The following is a 24,984-nucleotide window of genomic DNA, read 5'->3' as shown; positions in this document are numbered from 1 at the left end:
CCTAAGTGACATCCGCTATTTTGCTTGGTAATTTGCCCAACATAGGAAAATACTAGAGGCAGCTCCCACTTCTGTAAATAAGCATAATTAGCCTAGGCCAGGCTAAAGCCTGAAAGCAAGTTAGGGTGTTTTGTGTTTTTTCTCCAATAGTGTATCTAGTATGGTTAATAAAACGCACTGTGTACACCAGGAGGTGCCAAGATAATAATCTGATGACACCAGATTTAAGTATTCTGATAATTCGTCCTTTTTGTTAAATATGGTCCTTTCAGACGCTGCCACGTCATCCATGGCTTTCCTCCACTCCTAAGATGTTGGAGGTGTACGGTCTGTTGGAGCAGGCTATGGCTGTATAAATGAGAGGCATGCTTTGGGGTACTTAGGACCCTCTCCCACTGCTCGCCATGACTTACGTGGCTGTCACCAGATCTGGCCTGGATTGGCCAGGTATGCCCGAGGCTGTATCCCAGAGTTGGTATAGTGGGGGCAAAGTTTCTGATGTATCATATCGGAGATATGATATTATGGAGGGCCATGCCCCTCTCTGTCCCATGGTCTCATTAAAGGAGAAGGAAAGGTAAAAACTAAGTAAGCTTTATCAGAAAGGTCTATGCAAATACATAGCCATAAGCACTCAGAGAAAAGCTGCGCTTAGTCCTCTATCAAAAGAAACACAGCATTTCGTGTCTCCTTTTTTGTAAACATGTTCTTTGGTATCTGACTTCCAAAATACAGGAGGATGCCAAAGGGCATAAAGCAGCTTAGGAAGCACAAACATTTTGATCAGTTGCAACCTGTAGGGCCCATAAATAGCTTCTCCCATGACCTAAATTTGGTTTGGATCCATTGAGAGTGAGAGTGTCAATGTAAAGAGTACATAATTGGGAGACTGGTAGGGCAATCTGGATTCCCAGGTAGGTACATTTTTGACTATTTGAAAGTAGTATGGCAAAGGGGGTTCATATGCACCTCCAGGTGCCATGGGGGCTCATATGCAATGCACATAGACACTAAATATTAAAATACATTTGCTTGGATATTATGAACAATCAGTATGTGAAAGATCCCCTTTTAGCTTATAAAATCCCCCTATATCTAAAGCATGAATGGCAAAACCCTATCTCCTGAGTATGCCTGAGTGCGCAACAGCTATGGAATATTGTCATTGGGAACTGAGTCATTCTTATGTATAATACTTGCAGTTTTTGAATGTGAATCCTTTTTTTGTTGTTTTTATTTTACTTTCAGACCGGAATTGGTTGTAAAGAAGCTACGCTACTATGCCCGTTTCATAGTTGTCTGTCTCCTACTCAATAAAATGGATGTGGTAAAAGATCTGGTCAAGGTAATATATTGGCCTTTGCCTGATGGAAACTTAACTAGACATACATTGGGCATTGATTTTCTGTTGTTCAGGTGTTTTGGTGTTTATTTAACAAGGGCACCATTTCAGACATGAGGGTGGAAATTTACAAAACTAGTAACCCATAGCAACCAACTTGACTCTCATTGGTATCACTGCAGTTGCCTGATTAGAGCTTGCTATAGGTTAAACCTCTAGGGTAAAATTACTTCAGTTTTATAAATCTGGTCAGTTACATTAACATTAAGGAGCAGCGCCCTCTATTGGAGAGAAAAAATAACTGGCTGCATACAGGTTTTTACTAGTAAAACATGTTGAATATAGGAAACTTTTCATTAAGAGGTGCTTTTTCCTCACCTTGTTCATCGCCTCCCACCTCATGACAGTAGTTTAGCCCTCTGCACATGGTATATGCCAGGCACAACCAAAATAATAAACGCTTCACAAAGTCCTGATAGTCAGTGAACCTTAAAAGGAAGATCTGTACCCTGAAATATATAGGGAGAGTTTAAACCAGATGCTAGAGGTTAAACTTACTCACAATTTACTAGTATCCAGCCACTGGACCAGTACCTGGATTTCATATGTCTCCTGTTCAGAAATATTCCCAATGCAGAGATGGAAGGCGGCATTTTCTAATTTACTTTCAGCTGGGCTCCACCATGGCCATTATCTACAAGTAGCAAAATCCAAGCAATAAAACAATGGCATAAACCTAAACTAGAAATATTGCTATCTATATGTAGTGGCAATGCAAGATACTATTTGTTATTGAAAATGCATGTAACTTATCTGTAGTATTCCTTTCTGTTTCTGCATTCAGGAGCTGTCAGATGAAATTGAAGACTACACTCATCGCTTTAACACAGAGGACCAGTTGGAATGGAATCTTGTCCTTCAGGAAGTGGCAGCCTTCATTGAGGTAACTGGCTACCTTAGAATGTTTGTTTATTGGAATCCCTTTGGAACAGCTAAACAGTTATGTATTTAGAATACAATATACTGAGGGGTATACTTATCACACTGTGTAAAAAGTGGAATAAAACATTACCAGTGATGTTGCTCATAGCAGCCAACCAGATGCTTGCTTTGGTTTTCTAAATGTTTAAATCATCACCGGTAATGCCGCACTTCACTTTTTACACAGCATGATAAATATACGCCTAAGTCTCATTTATTAGCAGTGGGCAGAATCCACCAGTGCAGTAGCCCATAGAATCCAATCCTATTTTTGTTTTTAATGGTCAAACTGCAACTGACTGAAAAGTGAAGGCCACCAATTGGCTGCTATGGTTTACTGCACCCCACTGTTTTATAGCTATTCATGAGTAAAATACCACTGTTCCTATTTAGAAGAGATACTTGGTTGAATACTTGTTGCCTGGTAAAGTAGAGAAGATATTCTGTCATTTACTAATAGTTTGGCCACTCAAAGTCCTATTAGAGTCACTGGATATGGTTACCTTGTTGGAGCATTCATGGCTACTGCCACTATAAGAATATAAATTGGCAGACAACCAGGTGCGTAGTTACAGAGTAAGGAGACCTGCAGTTGAAGGGGGCCCAGGGGTGTAGGGGGCCCATTTGCTGTGGGGCCAAGTAGCATCTAGTTACACCACTGCACACTACTATGGGGAGAATAACTAAGTGGATAGTTACATTTATAGATACTTAGAAGATGTGCATTTGTACAGGAACATGTATGCTTCCTGGCAGTACACTAAAGTACTAAAAAGAACACATTGCCTCCTACCTGTGCCACCCAGCAACTCCTATACTAGTGTGAAGGTGTGGTGTTGATGCTTAGGCAGTATTCACATTTTTTCACTGGAGTTCTCTGCTAGCAGAGAAAGTGCATTGTGTGACATTAGCCTTCCTGCAGTGTTGATCCAGGAAATGCTTTTTCCTGTTTTGGACAAATTATTTTAAAGAAAAGCCTTGGTAATTACCTTAGGTGTGTTTTTATGTGTGTTTTGCCCCAGGGCAGTGGCACATTGGACATTTCCTTCCCACTGGCAGTAATCTGAATTGACGATAGGGAAATATACATGTCGATTCCACTTGCTGAAGTAGGTCACCTCGCAATGAAACTTCAGGCTACTTCGCGATGCATTTGTTATCTGAAATTATTGATAGTGGTATGGAAACTGTCAATTACATCTTTAGCAGCCCTTCTACCATTTGCAATAACCCACAGATTGCCAGTCCAGGCCTGACACACAGGAAGTTTTGTTGCTCACAGTAAATCTGTGCTACCACCGGCAAAATAATATCCCTACTGTGTGTCAACCCAAACTGGCAATCTGTGGGTTATGGCAAATGCCAAAGTGGCTTCTAAAGATGCCATTGACAGTCACTATGTGTTGGACTGGTGGGGGCTTTTTGGGCCTCTGTGTACTTAAAATGCAAGGGCTTAATTTGAAGCCCAGTCCAGACCTGCTGTATGCCATTGCCCTTAATGGCCTCTGCAGTATAAAGGATTTATAATAATTCTTTGTTTTCTGCAGTAAAATGTCAATTATTCTTGGGAATCTTCTCAGCTATAATTTCATTATTAATCTTTAGGATTCTTTGTGGAGTCGTACAGATTTATTTTAGTTTTCAGTAAAATAATAAGCTAAGTGTGATATTTATGAAATTGTCTTGCCTATAAATATCTCATTATAAGGTCACTAAAATGCTACAAATCTCTTATCTGTTATGGCTTCAAACGCTGTGAATAAATAAATAAAACTTGTCCCTCCTGGGACAATACTTCCATCCTTGCATCTGATTTCCATTAAATCTAAATAATAAATCAGTAGCAGTAAATAAATAGCCAACATGGTCTATGAGGCTGTTGAAAAGTTCAGAGACACCAAGACTATTCCCTATCAGCACAACATAATTATTTTTATCATGAGGCCTTTGAAACTTGTCCTTGAGGTTCTGGACTGGCTTTATTCATGATTAATGACTCTGCTTTAACGGTTCTTTTTCAGTGTACATTGTCCTAACCTGCCTGCTGCCACAAAGCCTTACAGTGTTGATGCCCTCACCACGTCTATTGCAGTACAGTCTTATAGTCTCTGGGTGGGTGTACATTTCTAATACTGCAACTCTGTGTTTTAATCAGGCTGACCCAGTGATGGTTCTAAATGACGACAACACAATTGTAATTATTTCCAATCGGCTGTCAGAGGGTGCTGGACCTATGCTGGAGCAGGGCATGGTGGTGGGACAGTTGATGCTTGCTGATGCTCTAATTATCGGCAATTGCAATAACCAGGTAAGTGGAATTTTAAACTTCTAGAACAGTATTGCCAAAACTGAGGGGCTGGCCCACTTAGGGGACCCAAGAGTAGTTTGTAGGGGGTGGAATGCTAATTCCATTAGAGGGAGGAATTGGCCAGAATGTCTGTTTTATAAATATGCTTGTGGGAGATCAGTTTGAAAGTTAAAGCGGCCACACACGGGCAAATTAAAGCCTGTCAGACCAATATCTAGCAGGAGATTAAGAACATTTAACATTTCTGTTGGGATGAGGGCTGTATAGGCTACTTGATGTGGTCCTCACCCCCATAGCCTGCATTCCATAGTGATCCTTAAGCCCATCTGGGAAATATTGCTCGTTGGTGACCTTGCAAAACAAGCAAATCTTTGTATGTATGGCCAGCTTTAGGGCTGTGGCACACGGGGAGATTAGTCGCCGGCATCCCACCAGCGAGAATGTAAATCGCCGGTGGGATGGCATATGCGGTGCCGGCGATTTGCCAAAATCGCCAAAGTTGCTTCGAGAGGCAACATCCGCGATCATGGCGCCATGTATGCCATCCCACCGGTGATTTACATTCTCGCTGATGGGATGACATATCAGGGAGATTAGTCGCCCACGACAAGGGAGATTTGTTGCAGGCAACTAATCTCCCTGTGTGCCACAGCCCTTAGTGTTAGATTTTCTGTTGCAAATATTCTTAAAACAATGACTGATAAAGAAACATTTTAATTTCCTATATCTTTGTTATGAGCTAATAGGGGCCCAGGTAAAACCCTGGGCCTCCAAAATGGCTTGAATTGTGTTAAAACCACTGCCCTAGAATTATGCCTGTGTACAACAAAGAAGTTTCTTGATTGTACATCTGCTACCCACTGTGAGCATAAAACCCACTACATTTCGTAAGGATTAGTGGACAATACATATGCTTGGAATCCCCTTAGTTTAGAGACAGTAATAAGGTATGTGGCATGGTTTGGGTAATTTTCATCAAATTTGCCAAGGTGTGGGTAAATACCATTTTCCTGTCTGATGTGAATATATGGTATCCCACCATATGTGCCAAGGTTTAGGTACATGGCAATACTTGGATAAATTCCATGTTATGTGCCAATATACATGCCAGGATTTTAATAATTTCAACAATTTTTTTATAAACTGGACTGCATAATTTTTATTTTACTTTTACTAATTTTCCCCTATTCAGGTGAAATTCAGTGAACTCACAATAGACATGTTCAGGATGTTACAAGCTCTGGAGAGGGAGCCTATGAACCTCACATCTCAAATGAATAAACCAGGATTGCAGGTATGTGCATTTCTAATAGACAACAGTGCAACTGCACCCCTAGTGTTCATAAAGTGTACTGTCGCATACACAGTATAAACTTAAAACATTTAAGAGTGAGATTAATTTTTGGTGCATCTGAATACTAAATCACTTCACAGGACCCAGCTGAGAAACCAATGAAGAGAGAAAACCCCCATAAATATCTCCTTTACAAGCCAACTTTCAGCCAACTTTATACATTCTTGGCTGCATCATTTAAGGTCAGTATATGCAAATACAACATACAAAGCAAATGTAACCCTGTGCCCTCTACCAACGTTTCTCTCTAACTTCCTTTTGGCTGTGTCCTAAAAAATTTTCAAAGGTGGGTGTAAATAAGTAGCAAACTATGTGTCAGAGTTCCCTGTGCACATGACAATTTATTGTGTTTGCTGTCCTTAAGATGCGTGTGCACACAAAATAAGAAGGAACATTGGCACACGCAGACATTCATTTGGCAGGTGGATGGGGCATTCTGTCTGGTGCTGTTTTCAGCAGGAGGGTTGCTGCAGTTAAATGCCCATGGACTTGGGTTTGGTGTGCCAAGTCCTTCAGAAAAGAAACCCTTAGCTTTCTGTGCAAATGAAGTCCTGTCATGAAATTGTCAGTCACTATGGGGATAGCCAGACAAGCATACCTGAAATGTGCCTGTTTTTGGTAAGCAGAGGGTTTGTGGTTACCGATCCTTTGGGTTTTATGGACAGTCATATTTGGTTGTGTTGCAATCACACAGTTGTTTCTTCTCATTTAGGAGCTGCCTGCAAACAGCGCCCTTCTGATTTACTTGTCTGCCACCGGCGTCTTCCCTACAGGTCGATCTGACTACGAAGGTATGATAAAGGAATGCTCCCTGTCATGCACAGGGCTTCACTTCTTTTTACTCCATGCTGTGTGATGAGCACCTCACTGCTGGAGTGGCCTGCTCTGCATGTCCCAGGCTTAAGAAGCATGCTGCTTTTTAACGCTGGCCCTCCAGCAGTGCAGGGACTAACCAAGCATTCATATTCACACAATGCTGACATATTCATCTAACCCATCATTTGGTGCAGATGCATAGCTAACAATACAAAGAAATCATTAAAGGTCTGAAAGAGCTGGTTCTGAATTTGCTTTTATTATATTATTATATTTTTATTACTTTCTCTCTAATTTTAATATTCAATGAAAAAGAATATTAGCTTGTAACCACCCTGGAATTTTGGATCTTAGTACACACTGACCCCAGATTTTCTTTCAAGTGAAAAGTAGACTTGCCGCCAATGGGCCATGATAGTTTGACTGCTTTATCTGCTGCAAGAAATCTTATTGCGCGTGGGCTCACTAGCAATTCCCTGGAATCACTGCTTGCTAAATGTCTTCTGCGTTTTTCTACCCACGATCGCTGCATGTAAAGTGTTTTAAATGCAGCTATTCTTATAGATGTGGGCTGGAAGATATTTTCTGGCACTTTGTGGCCTGTGGGAAAGGAGATTTTTCATGGATGACAAAGTATTTTGTCTGTCATCTCCCTAAGAGGCTTGAGTGGTCTGGCTAACCCTACTTAGAGTAGCATATGATAGTTATTGCCTGGGGTTCACAGATTCTTCTTTATTTTAGAAAATAAGTCAGGTTGTAAAAAAAAAAAAAATCGTAAGTGTAAATGTTTATGTAGGCTTTATATTTTATTTGTATTTATTATAATCCCTTAAATAGACTGAAGAGTGTGAGAGAATAATTTGTCTATGAAGCATATGTGTCGGTCCATGAAGCTAAAAAGAGCTGCAAGTAAGGCATGCATAAATATGTGCCAGCAAGCAGGCTAGCTTGTGTCAACCTCATGTGACCCTAGTTAGATTGCTGTCCCAAAAACACAGGGTACAGCTCCTTGGCACACACTGGTGGTGACAGGTGGGGTTGGGGGGCTCTTGATTTTGCAGTCATTGCCCAAGGAAATAACAAAGTTCCTCTTTAAAGTTCAGTTGAGGAAAAGTCGCCAACGCTCCAAGAATTTCCTGTGATGTTAATGTCCCCTTGATATCTGGCATAACAACACTATTCAGTTCCAGTCAAAGCAAAAGTAGGAAGGATGCTCACCCTGATAATTAGTTCAGTCACTTAGCCTCTTTATATAGCTACAGTCAAGGCTTATGACTAGATTTAATATTTCAGGAAGGATGAACCCTACCTTTATTAGGATAGGTAGGGGCTTGATAACCTGCTTGGCTCTCCTAAGCTGAAACCCTTTTGCTTAAAGTCTCAGTACTTATGTATTGCTTTTAATAGTTATGCCATTCTACTGTAATTATTAAAGCCATGTATGCTTGGCACACCAAGGCAGAGAAGCATCTGTCGCCACTTGGGTTGTATGGAATTAAAGTCCATAATAAATGCAAAAGGGGAGCAAAGGCCTAGTATGCGATGGGCCTAAGAGTCAAAGAAACAAAAGCCAAGCCCTTCTTATCCACATCTCTCTTTGAATGAATGTTCTATTTGAGGAAATTTAGAGTAGGAGATAAATACAAATAGCCTTTTAAATTAACAAAAGAATACCACAGAAAATACCTAAATGAAAGCAAATTGAAAAAAAAGACAGACCTGTGAAATGCCCTATAATGTGATTGTGATTTAAGTAACACATAAAATACCACTACAGGCCATAAGCAACATTTTTTTTTTTAATCTGACTGCTTACTTACCACATCCAGCAGCCACAGGCCTCACATTGTAGAGCCCCCTATTAGTTGAATACGTTCCAGGTTCCAATGGTGTGGCCCTCCTTCTTCTGTATTTGCAGGGCACAAGACATGCACAGTGCACCTCATCAGAGTGCATTAAGCAGATGAAGTGCACTATGTATGTGCTAAATCTGTGCTAGTGGTATTCACAAAGGTAAGTTATGGTTACTCTGTATTAAAGGGATGGTTCACCTTTAAGTTAAGTTTTAGTATGTTATAGAATGGCCAGTTCTAAGCAACTTTTCATTTGGTCTTCTTTATTTTTTATAGTTTTTTAATTAATTTCCGTTTTCTTCTGATTTTTTGAGTTTTCAAATGGTGGTTGCTGACCCCCAGCAGCCAAAAACTATTGATTTGTTAGGTTATAATTTTATTTTTACTTTTACTCTTTATTACTTATCTTTCCACAATAGTACATGGATATGGGTTGGGATTATCAGCGCCACCATACACTAAAAATTGTATGATATATTCACTACACGTTTTAGTTTGCAAGGTACGTGACATAGGCAGGCTATTGAGGATCGTACGATTGCTCCTCTATAAGATGTTTCACTTATGGAAAAGATAATGGAAAGATGATCAGGTTAGCAAGATGATTATAACAAACATCTTATCCTAAAGTGGAAGTTTACCAAAACATTTGCTTTTAGTGTCTTGTTGACAGTGGTAATTTAAGTTTTTAATTGGTCTATTATTATTATTATGGCAAGATGCATAAAAATAAAAAAAAAAATGTATAAAAATATGTTGACGTCACATTGCCTTAAGTTAAAACTGTCGGCATCATATTTTCCCCTATGAACCATAACCATCATCGCAATAATTTTTGCTGGGATAGATTTCAAACGCCACATTCATGTCACTGTCCATCAAAGCTGGATTAAACATGCATTCCTTTATCTAAAGCATGCATTCCTTTGCCAGTTTCTTGTGTGCATGGCTTTAGCATGAAGTGTGGCTAATATTGTGCAATAGAGTAGCTTGTAGCCTGCTCGGTAGAGCAGACGAGCAGCAACTGTTAATCTGGCCTGGTCTCATGGAAAAGCTCACACCCTGCTTTGAGATTATTATGTATCTCCTGTCCTGGCATTTATGTTGTTTAGTGCATCCATGTCTGCATTTATTATCATAGTACATAGCCATGTCTCTTCCTATATGCATGTGTCATACACCTGTCCTTTAGTTTGTGTTTATCTTGCGCTTTATTGCAAACTTTTCCCTGCCTGTAGATCAGCAGGTTACCTGGGACTTTTGAGGCTGACTTTAAAGGAACAGTAACACCAAAAAATGAAAGAGCTTTAAAGTATTAAAAATATAATGCACTGTTGCCCTGCACTGGTAAAACTGGTGTGTTTGCTACAGTAACACTACTATAATTTATATAATAAGCTGCTGTGTAGCCACGGGGGCAGCCATTCAAGCTGGAAAAAAGGAGAAAAGGCACAGGTTACACAGCAGATAACAGATAAGTTCTGTAGAATACAATAGTGTTTTATCTGTTATCTGCTATGTGCCTGTGCCTTTTCTCCTTTGAATGGCTGCCCCCATGGCTACACAGCAGCTTATTTATATAAATTATAGTAGACTTTCTGAAGTAAACACACAACTTTTACCAGTGCAGGGCAACAGTACATTATATTTTAGTTACTTTTATACACTTTCATTTTTTGGTGTTACTGTTCCTTTAAGAACTGGCTTGTAAGCAACTATTTTCATGTCCTCCCTAGGAGAAAATTCAAAACAGATGTATTATTAGTAGAGCAGATATATTGTGAGTTTCCAAAAACACTGCCACGAACATTATTAATAGTTAAGGTAAAACAGGATATTTGCTTATGTTCTTAAAAAAAGAATAGCTGGATAAAATGACTGCACCTTTTCAGAGTTGTCTTAAAATTCCCATTGTGCTAAAGGTTTTATCATCCAAGTGTTTTCACCCGCTTGGGTGGTGGGTAACAAAATGCTCAGAATTGCCCTCCATTTATATGGGAATCACTTTCAACCATGTGTGCACTATTGCGTAGAAATAGAATTACCACTCGAAAACACATTAGCATGTGGACCACCGAGTGGACCCATAGGTGGAATCGATTAGGGATAGGAATGAATGTAGGGCAATTTCAGAAAATGGTTTTTGAAATAATAAGCTGCACAGAAGCCTTTCAGTGATATTTAGATTGGCAGGAAGCCCCTGTGATGTTTTTGTTACAAGGTGGTAAGATTTCTTGCTAGGAAAAAACAAAAGCAACAGCAATGGTTCCCAAACTGTGGTGCTGTTGCTGGGTGGGCACAGCCTGAAGGCTGGTTAGGGTGCAACATTGAGAGAATTCCTATTCCCATCAGAAAATACAGGTTAGGTGTTTTGTATGAATATAAATTGTTATTCTTAAATGAGCCAAGCCTTTCCGTTGGAAAAGTTTTGCTCATCTAGAATTGCGGTGAGATTGGACTATAGAGGAAGCCAGACTTTAATGTTACCACTCTGCTTTCCCAGTACTTACAGAAGTTCTTACTGTTAGCACTGGCATAAAGGGCCTTCTATAAATGAATGTAACCATAAGTAAATGCAAAATCTCTTTATTAAGTTATAACTTTATAAGTTTTATTCTACCTATTATTCTGCACTGTTGTGTACAATCCAGTTCTTCACTAGGAAGTCTCAGAGAGCTGATTGACAGGCCTAGGGTGCAATAATGCTTCCAGAAAGCTGTCTCTAATTATTTGTTGTTTGATGATATGCCTGTGTTTTTATCTTTTGTTAATGAGCAAATATATTAACAGTATCTTTAATGCAAGTTTAAATTTAGTGCTATATATATTAACCATATATACAGTGTCAGACTGGGGTTTCGATTGACCGGGGCAGGCGCCAGCTGGCCCCAGATGCGAGCATCTGCTCCACCCCCTTTGCCAGGTATCCCACCTCCCTGCAATTGCGGTGGGAGTGCCGGCACTTGAAGTTCCAGAGTACCGGCACATGCAGTTCCCGGCAGGGGGAGTGGAAGGAGTGGGCTGGGTCAGTGGATCAGTATGTTTTTTTGCTATATATTGCAAATGAATATATGATAAAAATTCCACTCATCACAATTCCAGTGTATGTAATTGATATTCCGAGCATAATTATGTTAGGGCAGAATAGCATTTTAAAGAGTGAGAGGCCTATAATATGGCTGCTCAGTACATGTGTGGCTTTTTGCACTCCCAACAGTAGCAGAATCCAGGCTGCCAATGTGCACTCACCAATAAATGCATCAGAGGTATGCTGGGAATTTTAATTTGCAACAGCTGGATAAGGATTAATTAACAGTAACACCAAAAAATTAAAATGTTTTAAAGCTTTACTTTCATTTTTGGTCTTACTGTTCTTTTAATTATAGTAACCTTGAAAGTTGGTAAAAATGCACAATTCCATCAAGTTCAACCCTTTGGTCAGGTAAACCTGCCTAACTGCTAGTTAATCCAGAAGAGAAATAAAATCTTCCTCACTCCCAAGATAACAATTGGACCAACCAACCAAGGGTATTCAAGTGGGCACCCTTGCATCTGTCCAAAGTACCTACTAGTAAATAAAGCATCATTTGTATGGTCCCCTTATCTATTTATACTTAGCCTATCTCCCATTAATCCCCTCTTCTCCAGTGTTACCAACCCCAACTTGGCCAGCCTTTCCCTATAACTGACACTTTCCAAACCCTTTACCAGCTTAGTTTCCCTTCTTTGGACCCTCTCTAATTCAATAATGTCCTGTTTGAGTACTGGCGAGCAAAACTGCACGGCATATTCTAGATGGGGCCTTTTCCCCCCCTTTAAAACTGTTTTCATATTCATGTACATAATCGGCAGTCTCTCAAATGCAGTTTGCACCTTTCCCTGAGATGAGTAGCTGCTTAGGCTGTATTCTCTTCCACAAGCCACATACCCAGTGCCAGGTTTCATGCTGAAGCTTCCTTGTTGCTACCTTGCTGCAGGTCCCTATGATTTCGGAGGGGTCCTGACCAACAGTAATCGGGATGTTGTAAACGGGGACGCAGTGCACAAGAGGAACCAGTCCTATAAAGAGATGCACTGGTGAGAGGAGACTTCTGCATGTGTAGTAATATGCACAACACTGACAGAATGGTATACATGTATTGGAAGCATTTTGGTGAGAGCAATGCACATGTGTTTATCTGTGACTCTCTGGTGAGCAAATGCTTCATTAATATGCTTACATGTTTTACTGCTGCCATTTGGACAAGTAATAGTCATATTTTGTTTAATAGATACTGTGCCCATGCAGCCCAGAGTGTTAAGGTGGCCATACATGTTGCGTACTGCTCGTTCGGCAAGGTCGCCAAATCAGAGGATCTTCTCCCAATATGCCCACCTAAAGAGGGCAATATCGGGCTGATTAAATGGCAGGCATAGGCGCCATTAGACTGAGGACCAAATCAATGAGCCGACGTGATTTCCGATCTGATGAAAATCAAACCTGCCTGATTCTGACTCAGTTTGAAGGACCCGAATTGGCAGCTGAAATCTGCCCCTCTATGGCCACCTTTACATAGACTCAAGGCCAATAACATTGCCCATTTGCACTTTTTTCAAATACCACACCAGTTCGGTCTGAAATCGAGTGAAAATAACAATGCTATGATATTCACATTGTGTATATATTTTGTTTGCAGTGGAACAACACACACCGAAAAAAACCGTTTATCTTGTTCCACACAAAAGAACGAGCTGGATATAGTGTAGTAGGGTCAGTAATGCACAGTAGAGTAGGTTCTTCTGGGCATGTGCCAGCCTAAGGATAAGTGCCTAGGCCAGCATTGGACTTAAATTTAGCCCTGGGAGGTGAGACAGAAAACTGACAAAGCATGGACAATCTCAAGGTTACAAATTCATATCCAGAGCCATTAAAGGAACAGTAACACTAAAAAATGAAAGAGCTTTAAAGTAATACAAATATAATGCACTGTTGCCCTGCACTGGTAAAACTGGTGTGTTTGCTACAGTAACACTACTATAATTTATATAATAAGCTGCTGTGTAGACACGGGGGCAGCCATTCAAGCTGGAAAAAAGGAGAAAAGGCACAGGTTACATAGCAGGTAACAGATAAGTTCTGTAGAATACAATAGTGTTTTATCTGTTATCTGCTATGTGCCTGTGCCTTTTCTCCTTTGAATGGCTGCCCCCATACTACACAGCAGCTTATTTATATAAATTATAGTAGACTTTCTGAAGTAAACACACAACTTTTACCAGTGCAGGGCAGCAGCACATTATATTTTAGTTACTTTTATACACTTTCATTTTTTGGTGTTACTGTTCCTTTAATGTTCCTATGTCCACCATATAAAATATTCTGAAGCTTGAATCCCATCTCAATATAGTCAGTCTCCCTGGAAGTGGATACAAGAGAAAAATTAATCAAAGACTGAAGTGAAGGATTGTTTGAATTTTGGTGAAGGAACCTTGATCATATGCCAGACAGGTTGGAGCTGACCTTGAGACATAAAATATCTATCACCAACTAAGTGAAAGGGGACTCTATAATAGAGGCCCATAAAGACCTCAGTACTGACTAAGAAACATAAAACCCAACTTGAGTTTGCCAAACCAACTGACCAAGCCAAAATCCTTCTGGGAATTCTGAGAAAATTTCCTGTGAACAGATGGGATGAAATAAGAACTTTTGCTGTAATTGGAATAGGAGTCGCCAATTGCAAGGCCTTCGCGTTGCTTCGGTTTTTCTGAAGTCAGGCAAAATTTTCTCCTGCAGGCAAAGTGATGCAAAGGCCTTTCTACTGGCCACTCCTATTGTTGCCTGGGTGGAAAGGCATGTTGGAGCACTTAGTAACTAACATGCTTTGTGGGAAATCAACCTAAGGGTTGTTGATGTTTTGGGGTTGTTATTTTGCCCCTGGTTCCACCTGACATCTGTGAGTCTGTGTACAGCATTGTGAAATCAGGAGATTGCCATAGCATTTTGGAGTGCAGTATTAAGCATAGTGGGACTAATTTATGAACAGTGTGCAAAGTAAACCATAGCAACCAATTAGTGACTGATTTATTTGTAGGTGCCATTTTAGTAAGACAATATTTTTAGTGTGACTCCATTGAAATCCAGAGTGAATAATATAATTAGTCAGTGACCAATTGATGGCATTATTACTGGGAACTGTTATCCACTCAGGCTGGAAAGCCACTCTGGCTATATAAATAGCGAGAACATTTCTTCTGCATTTATTCCATTCTCTGTTGGCTGTACAGTGTAGCTATACATATGTCTGGGTGTATTTGTAACATGTATTATACCTCTTATGTATATGTTCTTTAGGCAGAGGACTTGATACACTTGATATCTGAATTACCTGCCATCTGTAAATTATATAATTATCACTTTAGTACTTAGGGAAACTGCACATGGTGTTGATTTTGGATGTTCATTCCACAGTTCCATGAAAGCAGAATCTACACTCCTTAAATTGCCATCTTCTAGAATTATTTAAACAGCAATTCTTATGAGGCTCTTATATGTTTCTATTAATGTTCCTAAATATAGTTTTCTAAAGTTAAACCCTTTATATAAATAGGTTTTATTTTCCTTTTTAGGGCCAATTGCTTAAAGCAGGAATGTGCAAGTTAGGTCCTTCAGCTGGTGATGGAAAAAAATTCCCATCACCCTTATTTGGCCGCTGGCTGAGGGTAGATGTGACTGAAATATCGTAAAATTTCTACTTTGAAAATATATGGCTAAAAATATCATGACTTGTACTGAAAGCTAGGATGCAGCCCTGATTTCATGCTCGGGATAAGCCTGGCTTTGCTGTCCCTTGTTCTAATCTGAGCTGACATGTTTCTGATGTAGACATAACATGCGGTGTCCATTTGTTTTGCAGCCTTCATCCAGGCGATCTCTACCCTTTCACTAGAAAACCTTTATTTATCATTGTGGATTCTTCGAACAGTGTGGCCTACAAGGTATTTAAACCTTTTTTTTAATAGAAGCTTAAGGGGAGTAAGAGAAAATTCAGATTTGCAAGTTGGTATAGGAATCCTATAATTCCTTCTCATCCAAAAAAAGTGTGTGCTGGAAAACAACAGGTTTAACCTTTAGTTAGGCATAGTGGAGTAACAATAGAGGGAGCAGACCCCGTGGTCGAGAGCCAAGTAAGGATCCCCAGTTTTACTGCTACCAGATATACTGTATGCATGTAGGGCCGTGATCCCCAACCAGTGGTTTGTGAGAAACATGTTGCTCCCCAACCCCTTGGATGTTGCTCCCAGTGGTCTCAAAGTAGGTGCTCATTTTTAAATTTCTGGCTTGGAGGCAATAGTTGATTGCATAAAACCCAGTGTAAAGCCAAACAGAACCTCATATAGGCTGTCATTCCATATGGCTACCAAATAGGCAATTATAGCTCTTATTGGCACCCCCAGGAACTTTATTCATGCTTGTGTTGCTCCCCAACACTTTTCCCATTTGAATGTGAATGTGGCTCACGGGTATAAAAGGTTGAGGATCCCTGATGTAGGGGATTGAAGGTAGGTTACACTAACGGTTAGGCATGGTTAAGAGCAGATTAAAATTATGCATTGCATCTTCTAAACAGTGTGATACAGCATAGACAGTTTACTGCCAGCAAATGTCAGAAATGACATACTTTATACATATGCCTCCTATATTAACCTTAAAGGACAAGGAAAGGCAAAGTCACTTGGGGGTGCCAAAATGTTGGGCACCCCCAAGTGACTTAAATCGCCTACCTTTTACCCGGGCTGGTGCCCCTGTTCTGAGAGAACAGCACCAGCCCGGGGTACCTGCAGCGCTTCCTCCTTCCTGTTCGCGTGCGTGCGCATGTGCAGTGGAGTGAAAAAGCTGAACTTTAACAGAGAAGTCGGCTTTTCACTGCGCATGCGCCTCTCGTGGGGTCCCGGCAGGAGGAAGCTCTTGCTACTGGTACCCCAGGCTGGTGCTGTTTTCCCATAACAGGGGCACTAGCCCGGGGTACAAGGTAAGCGATTAAAGTCACTAGGGGTGCCTAACATTTTGGCACCCCCAAGTGACTTAGCCTTTCCTTCTCCTTTAACCTTCTTCAGCTCCGTAAAGATCCACCTGGCCTGTGACTGGTCGCAATTCTCTGTTCTGTTGACACCACAGACAGATTTGCTTTCTGCAGCTTCTGCTTCATTACTGTTTACTTGTAATAATCAGATTTATCTAGATTTAAATTCATTTAGTGTGCTAGCCTTTGTTGCATTGGATTGGTGATTGTGTGAAATATGCGGCAGAGACTGATGTGAAAGATGTTAAACATCTGTAAAGTGCTGGTGCTGTACAAATCAAGGATAATATCAAGCTTTGTTATTCTACAGATCTTTTCATGGCACAATTGCTCAGTATTTCAATCCAATGTTTCTTTCCTTTTGTAGAATTTCACCAATTTATTTGGGCAGCCTCTGGTTTGCCTCCTGTCGCCTACAGCATATCCCAAGGCCTTGCAAGGTAAAGCCAGGTCAATGGCCATCAGTCTGTAGCATTTCTGTTTCCTAACTGTACAGGGTGATCAGTTTGTTTGGGGCACAGTCTAATAACATACTGGATTTTACTTACTGCCACAATCTGGGGAAAGACAGGGCAGAGCCATTTTTTGCAGAAATAGTGTAAGGGCCTTACCTCCTATTTGTGGGTCACCAAATTAAACTGCTGACATTAAGCATTAGGGAGACAGCAGTAGGAAGGACCTGCTCTCTTACCAGGGCCTAACCAGCAGGGGGCATTAAGTAAAAAATGAATAAAAATAAATAAATATTGTGATGTTGTAAAACCAATAGAAATTTACCTTTAAAAAAATAAATAAATAAACATGGTTTGTATGAGCCCCGGCTTCTATGTAGTGACACCTGTAGCACATGCTTAATTCTTTGTATTCCCAAAGCACTTGTGTCACACATATCACGTTACCATAAACCAGCGTTGGACAATAGCTAGAAGACTAGTAATCCAGGGTCTTCAACACATATGTAGTTTTATCTTATAAAATCCCTGAAATCTGTAAATGAATTGGTGCAGGCTTCAGTTAGATCAACAGTTTAGTATTACTTAAACAGGCTCATTATATGAGACAGGAGGTGTGCGCTGTAATATTGATAACATCAGCGGGGTATCTGAGTATTTAGTAAAGCCCTAGTGCAAAGTTCCTGAAACAGTAGATGTGGTTATTACTACAAGGCTCCCGGTACTTAGAATAATTGCAAGGTTTGAATGAATACACATATTGTCCCATTTATGGTCCTTTATTCTTATGTGATAGTAAGCTACTGACTGTGTATTGTGTATTGTCCTTATAGATCACTCTCAGCGTGGAAGCCTATTCACCCTCTTCCTTAATAATCCACTCATGGCATTCCTCTTCGTCTCTGGCCTCTCCAGCATGCGCAAAGGATTATGGGAAAAGTGTCAAGATCATGTCAGAAAAATCAACAGGGATATTGCTCAGCTGCTGACACACTCTCGCTCTATAGGTGGGTGAAGGCAATTTGGTTTATATATGGAGCACACTTTTATGGAAAAACCAGTTTCCCTAAGTTGAAAGGGAAAATGGCATTTTTGTCATGTCTTGTGGTCTGTGAAGAAAGCCATGCTGTATAGCCACCTGTGCAGGCCATGTTCCTGCAAAGGGCAATAGCAGTTAAGCAGCTGACTTGAATTGGAAGTGCCATAGGTTGCTCTGCAAGGATGATTAGCTGTGGAAGTCACGCTGTATTGGGTTTTGGGCTGATAATTGCGCATGCAGGCCAACCCTCTGCTCTTCCATTTATGTCAGTGTTTAGCAGGTAGCAGCAACAACCCGCAACACATTGAGGCTGAAGAGGGAACATTGTTTAATAACTAGGGGCATGCATCTAAGGACATCATAATTTATGTTTTTAATAAACTGTGATAACTCTGTTTCCTCTCACAATCAGATCAAGCTTTTCTTCAGTTCTTTGGAGATGAATTCTTGCGATTACTTCTTACAAGATTCATATTTTGTTCTGCAACTTTAAGAATGCACAAGAGTTTCAGGGTAAGCAATCGCCACTGTTGGTTTTAAGCCTGTATTTTAAGAGAATAGTTAAACAACAGTTAAAAATTAAATAGGATTGGAGGGCATTAGTTTTCATTTAAAGGGAGACATAATTTACACATGAGGTAAAATTTATACTTTTATGTGCCAGTTGACTGAGAGACTTTAGTAATAAAGATTTAAAAGAGTGATTTAGATGTAAGTGGGATGACATGAGAAGCAGCTTTTAGTAATTGTTGTGTTTGGAGATGAGAATCTTGGAGGTAAGTTAGTAATAGTTTGCTGCTAAGCATAAGGCCAAGTCATTATTTTGACAGTAAAATGAAATTGAATGCCCTGGTCAGGAATACAAGGTGGGCTGAACATGTGGGGAGGGGGTGGTTCTAATGTGACACCTAGACGCTTGCCTTGGGTGACTGGAAGTAAAGTGACATTGTTAAATAGAGTTTAGATTTTCAGTTTTAAGTGGAAGCGGCTATCCAGGATTCTGTGAAGCTGTGTCTGAAAAGTAACATAGTAGGTGAGGTTCAAATAAGACACAGGTCCATCAAGTTTAACCCTTTTGAGTGAAACCTGCCTAACTACTAGTTCGTACAGAGGTAGGTGAAAAAGAACTCATTTAATGGGTGGGGGGAAATTTCTTCCTGAGCCCTAACAAAAGTAGGGTTGAGATTGTGACACGAAAGGAGGATCAGGTGGTAGAAGAAGCCAAAAGATGTGATGAGGTCAGCAAGATGGAAAATATAAAGAGTAAATAGAACATAATACGGACCAATGGGTCACATCGGCAGATCAACAGGAGAAGAGGAACTGTTAATCATAGTTACTGTACTCTAACCTGGTTCCCAGGCCACTGTTGCCTCCATTCCAGGGAGACTGGTATAGTTGATTGTTTACAGATAGGTCCAGGAAAATGTTCCCATTTTATATATTGCTTAACTCCCTGCTTTGCATCCAATAGGAAACAAGAAATTACCCAGAAACCTACCCTGCCCTTCCACGGGATGAGTTGGTGGAGAATCTTCACCTTCAGAAACAGATTTTGGAGCTGGCCTCAATACTTGATGTCCGGAACCTATACCTAGAGAGCACCATGGATGAATACTAGAGATAAAGCCCACGTTTACATAAACTTTTGTGCTTTTAAAGCCACAGAATATGAAAGGTGCATTTTTTTTTAAGGCAACCCCCACCATACAGAGTACTTGACCTTTTTACTTTGTGAATTCCAGGCCTTGAAAATGGAGCAAGAGCCTCTCTGAAAGGGGAGTTTCAGAGGAACCATGGTGCACCTGCACTTACCCCAACCCTGTTATGGTCAGTAGTGTCACACCTAGTGCTTGTGTTTCTGCTTTTAGGGCCATACCCCTAGCTCCCTGCGCATGATGTTTTATGTGTTTTGCTCTGGACCCGAGAAATCCCCAGCATGGAAATTCCCATTGCGAGAAAACCAGAGCCGTGTGATGTGATTTAATGCAATGGAATAGTGTGTGCTTTAGGAAGTGGTGTGACAAAGCATCCATTTCTGCATACGCAACCAACAGGGCTGCTGTAGGCATTACACCACAGCAGCTTTGTTTCCTTACTTGTTATTTGAACAGTTCTAATTGTTCTTTATAATGAGAACTGATGTTGGTACTTGGCAGGCCTCACAAGCCATGTGATGAAGGAGTGAGGCAAGCTCTAAAAGTGTTATATTTTCCTTGATCAATATATTTATTTGTTTTTTTGTATCTTGTAATGTTTGGTAACTTTGCCAAAGCCACTAAATAGTGGGTACCTGGTTTAAAACAAAGTGACTTTTGCAGAAACTGTACACTGAGTGGGGTTAACAACACGATTGGCACTTATTAAGGCAGTGACTGATACAGAGGTTTTAGTGAATGTATCTCCCCCTGTCAAAGGTCCTGCAGTGCATGTGACTACCTGTGGCTCGGTGTATTGTGGGTAGCTGGTCCCTGCGACCTTTAAACCAAAATTAAGTTTTATGACAGTAAGATGTTTATCTTAGAATTTGTTTGTTCTTTTTACAGTCCAGGTGGAAGGAGTCTTTGGTCTCTTGGTGCAGAAATCTTGATGCCATGTTATTGGGCTTAGCCAATAATTAAACCTGACATCTGTGGCTGCATTGGCTGATTAAGGTATAGGAAACTGTAGCATCAAAGAATGCAGAATCCTATAGAGCAGCCAATGAAAAAGTTACTTTTTACAAAATAAAATACCTGCTATTGGTGATGGGTTTCAAGGACAAATAGGTATGATGCTCTTGGCCCCTTCTTACAAGCCCCCTATGGTTCACTTAATTTCTGAGAATAAGCTGTGTGATATTAGCTTGTCCCATTGTCATTTCAATAAAACATTTTGCACCTCCCTTCTGTTAAGTATTAACGTACAGGACAACTCCACAGGACCTTTTTATCCTTTTAAGACAGAGATTCACTTTCAACATTCAGCTTCACATTTATATTAGTACCAATCATTCTTTTAAAGCTGGCTGTGCTCATACCAGTAATACCATTACCATTATGGTGGGCCACCAATTCCTAACAATCTCCGTGTAGTTTGGATATTGGTTCAGAATTGGGCAGGGTTAAAAAATGTATCAGCTGATGCGCCATGTTGGCCAGTACGTGATACATCAGCAGATGAGGAGGAGGGAGGAAGGGGTGCTCTTTGCACAAATAATCAAAACGGTTGGCCATACCATATGTGTCCCCTGAATGCTCTCCATTTATCCCCTGGGCTGATAGAGTAGTGAACCAGTCTTCTGGTGTGTGTAGGAGAATCTCAGTAGGGATTAGCAGCCTCTAAAGTGCTACGACCCACATTGCCTTTCATCAGTAAGCAGAGTTTACTATTTTAGGTACAATCCTATGTGCCCTGTGATCAGTGACTTTACATGTTATGGATCATATGCAGTAATGCATTTCTGCTGCTTCATAAGTGAAAGAGTAAAAACTGTCCAACTTTTTCAATCTTGTCCCATGAGAAGGCGAGTAATCGCCATTATCCCTGTGTTTACTAGTGATTTTTTGTGTGTGTGACCTGCTAATATATTGTATAAACAATATAGGGGCACTTATTTTTCATTAGTAAACACACCCAGTGATAAGTCTCAGTGGCAGCTGGGTTCAGAAAGTGACTACCACAGCTGTTCTGCTTGCCTGCACCTTTTTTGTTGATGTTGTGACCCCATAAAGCTGGGCCTGTTGCTAAGAATCAATCGGTAAGGGTGTGCTAGACAATAGAAAACCAGCTCCTTGTAATCCCAGGTGCACGCTGTACCCTCTGCCTGGGTAAAGTAATAAAAAATAATAAAAACAGCAGCCGGTTATTTTAAAAAAGTGATAACTTTACTTAAGTGCCAAAGGCTTACTTAAGTAAAGTGATCACTTTTCAAAATAACTGAAGTGCTGCTGCTTTCATTATTTTGTTACTAAGAATCAGGGTTCTTTGCCTCCACCACTAGATCAATGGCTGTTGGGTACCACAGCAAATCATTTGGTGTTGGAAGAGTATCTGCAGTTTTACTCAGCATTGTACATCTATATTCCCTTAAATGTTCCTTTGTCATTTCAGAAGAACTCTAGTTTAACTTCTATTCAGTATGTGGTTTTGTTTCTCCTTTTTTTTTGGGCTTCTCCCTCCCTCACCTCCAGTTAATGCCAAGGTATAGTACTGAGAAAGGAAACAAGAGAAGCAACTTGTCTGCTTTCTCTGAACCACTTATTAGGGCCCATTCCAAAAACATGACAGGACTATAGGTCACATGGCCACCAGGGCATCTTAAATACCAATATTTTTAAAACTGAATCATATCACTTTATCCACAGGAGCCCTAATCCTCTAGGATCTATATCAGTTCCAGTTCAGAACCAAGATGTAGTGCAAGCGAGTGATGTTCTATGAAACCCACATTCTATATGCTGTACAGGTATGGGCAGAACTGTACCGTATGTTTACATGCATTCATAGCTAAAGACGAAGCAGTGTGTTATAGAGCCGCGGGCCAGTGGCGCTGCTCAGAATTAGTGCACTAGTATTAGGCAGGCTCATTACTTGCACAAAGCTGCCTTCATGGTTTGTTCTGCTGTGCCTGTGATGCTGTCAGTCTGCAACACAAACACCCAAGGATCACTTATCTGATCACTTGTTTAATCCCTCCCTTTTCAAAATGACCAATTTCACTAATTTGTTTTATCAGGCATGTCCCACCAACAGCTAGTCCCTAAAAGGAATTTCAGCAAAAACAACTTTGCTATGTGCATTAGTTGAGGTTCAAACTTTAAAATCAGTCTATTTACTTATATATATCTAACTTTTCTGCTTGCTTAGGGAGTAAATTTACTGGAAATAGTAGATCCACCTTGTTCCTGGCATGGAGGCTAGCATTCTAGATATTAACTGAATCTCAAGCAACTCATGGGAAAGATCAGTAAGTTTTTATCTGATAGACTTGCTAGCATTTCATCACTGCTGTACCAAAACCTGCAGACCCGTAAGCAGTTTCTGCCTAAAAAAAAGGGTCAGTATTGGAAGACAAAATTGTGAGGCTTATACAGGAACATCACCTACCCCAGAGCAGTAACCCATCCATAGGGGTTTTAGAGAAATCTTTAGCTTTGGACGAAAGGATTCATTCATATAATTCATATTCAGAAGGCTAATGGTACATTGGCTTTGGCTGCCATTTAAATAGCGTTGGTAATGTCTTCTATTAAGTGCAGAGTACACACGGTCTACACTGTCATGGATGGAATTTTTAAGGTTACTTCTCATCATATTTAATTTCCATAATAACAGCACTCTTAATCATATTCTCATTACACCCTGACCACACACTTTTTTGTGGTGCTAAAACAGTACAGTCAAAAAGGTTGGCTCCACTGGGCAAGTCTGTCATGTTTTGAACAGTTCTATCACTTATTGTGACATTTGCCTCAAAGTTAGTACTATATAGACTCTTAAGGGATTACGTAGTTATATAAGCGTGACTTAGCCCAGCCCAAATAGATATTTGTGTTTTTCATTCTAACTACCCTACAACAGGTCGCTGGTTGTTGTGGGTCACTGGTATAGGGCAACTTTTGCTTTTGTCACTACACAACCCCTTTGAGTTCTATGCAAGGGAAGGAATACAATGTAATGCTATAGAGACTGGCAATACTGGCTTTGGTTACACCAAATGTGTACAGACCTGAATGAACAAAGGAAACTCGATAAGCACAATGTGTAATAGTTGTGAGCATGAGTCCTTCCCTATTTATTATTGTTGTCTATGTTGTGTAGTTGCAAGAAAGTACCTGGGATGTAGCAGGGTGGTATTGGATTAGCACAGTGTACATTGTGTAAACATTTCAAATGTTATATAGCAGATTAGAGAATTTAGCAACAAAAACTATGGAAATTCACTTTAAAATCTTTATAATGAAATGATGTGAACGAGTCACTTCAAGTTTTGTGCTTTTTTTGTAATCGTATGATTTTTTTAATGAATGGGATATTTTATTCCATTATCATATGCCATTTTATTTTCATTAACAAACAAACCTACAAAGCCTTGACAAAAGCCTCATGATTTTATTTCGTGTTTTGGGTGTTGTAAAATGTGTTTTTAGTGTTGGCTCCAGAATCGGCAGCGTCACCAAACGTTCCATGCCTTTCTTGCAATAAAGGGGCAGTTACTGTAGATAGATGTGTTTGTTTCATGGATACCAATAAAGCTCATGTGTTTAAGCCAAGTCCTGAGAGAGGTATTTGGTGTGTATTGTTCAGCAGTTATAGATGGGTTTGGAATTTGTCTAGTCTTTTTCAGCCTTTTTGTTATGCCACCCATACATAGTCCTGTTGGGTTTCTGTGCCATGGGACAGCACCAAGTGGATGAATTTAACCCCGAGCATTTGTACATTATATACACAAGTTGTTGCTTGGGTCATGGTGTAAATGTTGTTCTCCCTGGAATTACAAAGCGGCCAGATTCAAAATAAATGAAACTGTTACTTGGTCATAACTTTTGGTGTCTGTGGCATTTGTTACACTTACAGCAATCAAAGAACAATGAACCCTAACAGTGCATTTCCAAACCTGGTCTTAAACGCAACTATTACAGATGGAAGAACAAAAAGGCTTAGGGGGTAAGGGTCACTTTCCCAGTTTATCTAAGGAGTTACATACACTGTCTAAATGGAATCTAGATCCACCCTAACTTTTATAGTTAAAACCATTTTTGCAACTAGAATTTATTTAATGCTCATGTAATCAT

At 40.2% G+C, this 24,984-nt stretch overlaps 1 protein-coding gene across 2 annotated transcripts in view; it reads left to right on the top strand.

The window, feature by feature from the left end:
* The window catches only part of scai (suppressor of cancer cell invasion), a 98,368-nt gene extending 73,636 nt beyond the window's left edge, over positions 1 to 24,732 (top strand). For both annotated transcript variants that reach the window (XM_031891147.1, XM_031891146.1), the window contains exons 6-17: positions 1,249 to 1,345; positions 2,187 to 2,285; positions 4,479 to 4,631; positions 5,824 to 5,925; positions 6,066 to 6,167; positions 6,698 to 6,776; positions 12,632 to 12,731; positions 15,551 to 15,632; positions 17,085 to 17,157; positions 18,003 to 18,176; positions 18,621 to 18,721; positions 19,683 to 24,732. In XM_031891147.1, coding sequence (XP_031747007.1) covers positions 1,249 to 1,345; positions 2,187 to 2,285; positions 4,479 to 4,631; positions 5,824 to 5,925; positions 6,066 to 6,167; positions 6,698 to 6,776; positions 12,632 to 12,731; positions 15,551 to 15,632; positions 17,085 to 17,157; positions 18,003 to 18,176; positions 18,621 to 18,721; positions 19,683 to 19,829 — 1,309 coding nt within the window. In that variant the 3' untranslated portion in view covers positions 19,830 to 24,732. The remainder of the gene's footprint in view (positions 1 to 1,248; positions 1,346 to 2,186; positions 2,286 to 4,478; positions 4,632 to 5,823; positions 5,926 to 6,065; positions 6,168 to 6,697; positions 6,777 to 12,631; positions 12,732 to 15,550; positions 15,633 to 17,084; positions 17,158 to 18,002; positions 18,177 to 18,620; positions 18,722 to 19,682) is intronic.
* Positions 24,733 to 24,984: the final 252 nt, after the last annotated feature.

This window comes from Xenopus tropicalis, chromosome 8 (genome assembly GCF_000004195.4).
Source record: "Xenopus tropicalis strain Nigerian chromosome 8, UCB_Xtro_10.0, whole genome shotgun sequence".
In the NCBI taxonomy this organism is placed as follows: Eukaryota; Metazoa; Chordata; class Amphibia; order Anura; family Pipidae; genus Xenopus; species Xenopus tropicalis.
The sequence above is the reverse complement of the archived record's forward strand: the minus strand, read 5'-3'. Positions and strand labels throughout refer to the sequence as shown.